The sequence below is a fragment of the Lolium rigidum genome, chromosome 6, assembly GCF_022539505.1.
Source record: "Lolium rigidum isolate FL_2022 chromosome 6, APGP_CSIRO_Lrig_0.1, whole genome shotgun sequence".
Lineage (NCBI taxonomy): Eukaryota > Viridiplantae > Streptophyta > Magnoliopsida > Poales > Poaceae > Lolium > Lolium rigidum.
In genome coordinates this window covers 59,563,078-59,565,596 of record NC_061513.1, presented here as the reverse complement: position 1 = coordinate 59,565,596, position 2,519 = coordinate 59,563,078, and the positions used below count along the sequence as shown (strand labels likewise).

General features: G+C 48.9%; 1 protein-coding gene across 1 annotated transcript; it reads right to left on the bottom strand.

Annotated features, from left to right (window-relative positions):
- Positions 1-288: 288 nt before the first annotated feature.
- Positions 289-1,870, bottom strand: LOC124662668 (protein STRICTOSIDINE SYNTHASE-LIKE 10-like). Its single transcript, XM_047200473.1, has 3 exons — positions 1,608-1,870; positions 1,183-1,458; positions 289-790 (listed from the first exon to the last, which is right to left on the bottom strand). Exons 1-3 carry the CDS (start codon positions 1,868-1,870, stop codon positions 289-291), a joined length of 1,041 nt encoding a protein of 346 aa, XP_047056429.1.
- Between the last annotated feature and the right edge of the window lie 649 nt (positions 1,871-2,519).

The following is a 2,519-nucleotide window of genomic DNA, read 5'->3' as shown; positions in this document are numbered from 1 at the left end:
TTCTTCTTTATGATTGTGTTGGGCTGATCCTATTCCGTTAACAATGCTACTAAAGTATTCTAAAAAAAATACAATGGCACTAAAGAAGTAGCATACATGACATACCAGATCAAGAGGCATTCTTGAGATCAAGAACAGAAGTGTAACAACAAAATACTAAAAGAACAACCAATTCAAATAAGTTTCATCATTGCTATATAGATTGATACTTCATACAAATTCATATTTATACTTTACTAAACTGACCAACAAATGACCACAAACAACACTACTGTTCTTCTATATATATCAGAGACTAATAGTGTAAACAGATTGGGCAATGATCCCCACGTAATCAAGTTCGACCGATCCCAACCACAACTTTCCGTCTAGCTCCATCACCTCGCTCAGGGTGACACCCTTAGCCGCCGTCAATTCCTCGACCTCCATGCCATCGCGGTTGAGCCTTACCCCGACCAAGTGCTTGACCGGAGCCGTCGCATTTGGGTGCGTCCTCTCTTGGTTCAGTGCGACCCAATAGCAATTTTGCCCGTCACGCCTCGCATTATCCGGGTAGCCCGGCAGGTCAGCGAATAGCTCATAGTTTCCAACCTTTGGCCCTTTCAGGTAGTACCTGAAGACCTTGCAAGGCGTGGTGTGCGCCACAAGAACATATGACATATCATAGCCGATGGCGACGCCATTGGGGTAGAGTAAGTCTTCCTTCAACACGGTGACTTGTTTCGTCTCTGCATTGTACTTCATCAGTCGTCCGGTGGCATCGGCGTTTATCACGACTTCGGTGTTGAATCTGCAAACAAATTCAGCATACACATAGTAAGTATACTTACATCTCACGAGGATACTATACTAAGATTGTGTTGAACCAGAACGGCGTGTGTTTTATTGCAGTAGATAGAAGAACACTCCAGGCTATTCAGTTACGGTAATCCTAAACCTACGGAATCTTGCTTACGGAATAGTTTTACGGACTGACATGGATGCACATAATTGGTGCGGTTGATTCTGCTTTGCATGATTTCAGGGATATAGGCTACCCAACTTGATGCCACGTCTGTCCGTAAGAGTGATTTTGTAGAAAATCATCCGTATGTGTAGCATTACTCATTCAGTTAACTGAATTTTCACATGGCATTGATAGCAGGAAAATTGTCAAAACTGAAGCCTGTTACCAGTTGGTACCTGCGTGGATAGGTCAGGCTGCTGTCAGTGAAGTAAACATCACCGGTAGCTTGATCGACATCGATGCCGTTGACAAAGTTAAACGCCACCCCGTCCGCCCCGGTCGCCAGCACCTCCGCCTCGCCGCCGTCCGGACCAACCCTCATGAGCCCCTTGTACGCATCGGCGATGTACAGGCACCCCGACCTGTAGTGGAAGGCAAGCCCCAGCGGGCGCCCGCACAGGCTCTCCGTCTCCTCCGACGGCACCACCGACGACAGGCACAGAGGAAGTTTCCTGCAGCACACCGCACGACACGTTCCTCACCGTCAGTCCAGTGAGGCACTGACCATGTCTAGATTGTAATTTGTTGGCACGCATCGGCAGAACTAATGGTGATCGTGCGATCTTTGTGAATTTGGAAAGTTCGTAGACGGATTACGTACCTGTAGTTGGCGTGGTAGGCGAAGGTTGTCCAGCCGACGGCGGTGCCGCCCCACTTGAGAACGCGGCCGTCGGAGACGCCGGTGTAGGGGCCTCCGCCCTCCGCGTCGAAGGCGAGGCTCTCGGCGCCGGTGACGCCGCTGGGCAGCGGAATGCGGAGGGCCCACCGAGTCTCGGTCGTCCTGATAAGCTCCGCCGCGCACGATGAGACCACGGAGGCGAGGGCGACGAGAAGGAGAGCCGTCGTGCCGAAGCTGCGCCCCATGGTTTGGATCCGCCGACCGCCGGAACATACAAGTCTGAACTCTCTAGTCTAGACTAGATGTCTTCGATCACATTTAAGCAGCTTCGATTAACCACCACATCTTCGTACCTCCAGCGTACCATTTGATTGATGATGAGTAAGAGCTCAGTCAGCACGTACGTACCGCGTGAATGCCCCTCGTGGATCGGAGTCGTGGTCCTCTCTAGACAAATGAAGGTAGCTAGGCACAGTGCTTTGTTTCGGAGGCGGTTCCATGGCGCCATGCTTTGGGCAAGCAAACACTCGTACAGTGGTTGAGTGGTCGAGCGAGGCAGGCAAGGTTCAGATCTGGAACAAAAATGAACGATCAACATCCACATAGTACGAGCCTTTAGCTTGTTGAGCAATCATTTGAATCCGCGTCTTGTTACCTCAGTTAGGTCATTCTAGTTCGAATGAGAATAAGCTTAATTCTCATCTGATTACATCATCCACCTCTAACAGAAAAATATCAGTTAGAACCATATATAGTTGTAACTGAAAACCAGTGTGTAATAGGGAGGAGGAGGGGGAATCGGTGTGAATTCTAGAAGAGACAATGTTGCAACGGAAGAAAAAAACTTGTTCCAATCATAGTGCAACTGAAAAAATATCTAATTGTAATTATGGT

Coding starts and splice junctions, on each gene's coding strand:
- LOC124662668 (XM_047200473.1), bottom strand. CDS start 1,870: ATGGGGCGCAGCTTCGGCACGACGGCTCTCCTTCTCGTCGCCCTCGCC. Junction 1,459..1,607: donor GCCTACCACGCCAACTACAG/GTACGTAATCCG, acceptor GGTGTGCTGCAG/GAAACTTCCTCTGTGCCTGT. Junction 791..1,182: donor AGCCTGACCTATCCACGCAG/GTACCAACTGGT, acceptor ATTTGTTTGCAG/ATTCAACACCGAAGTCGTGA.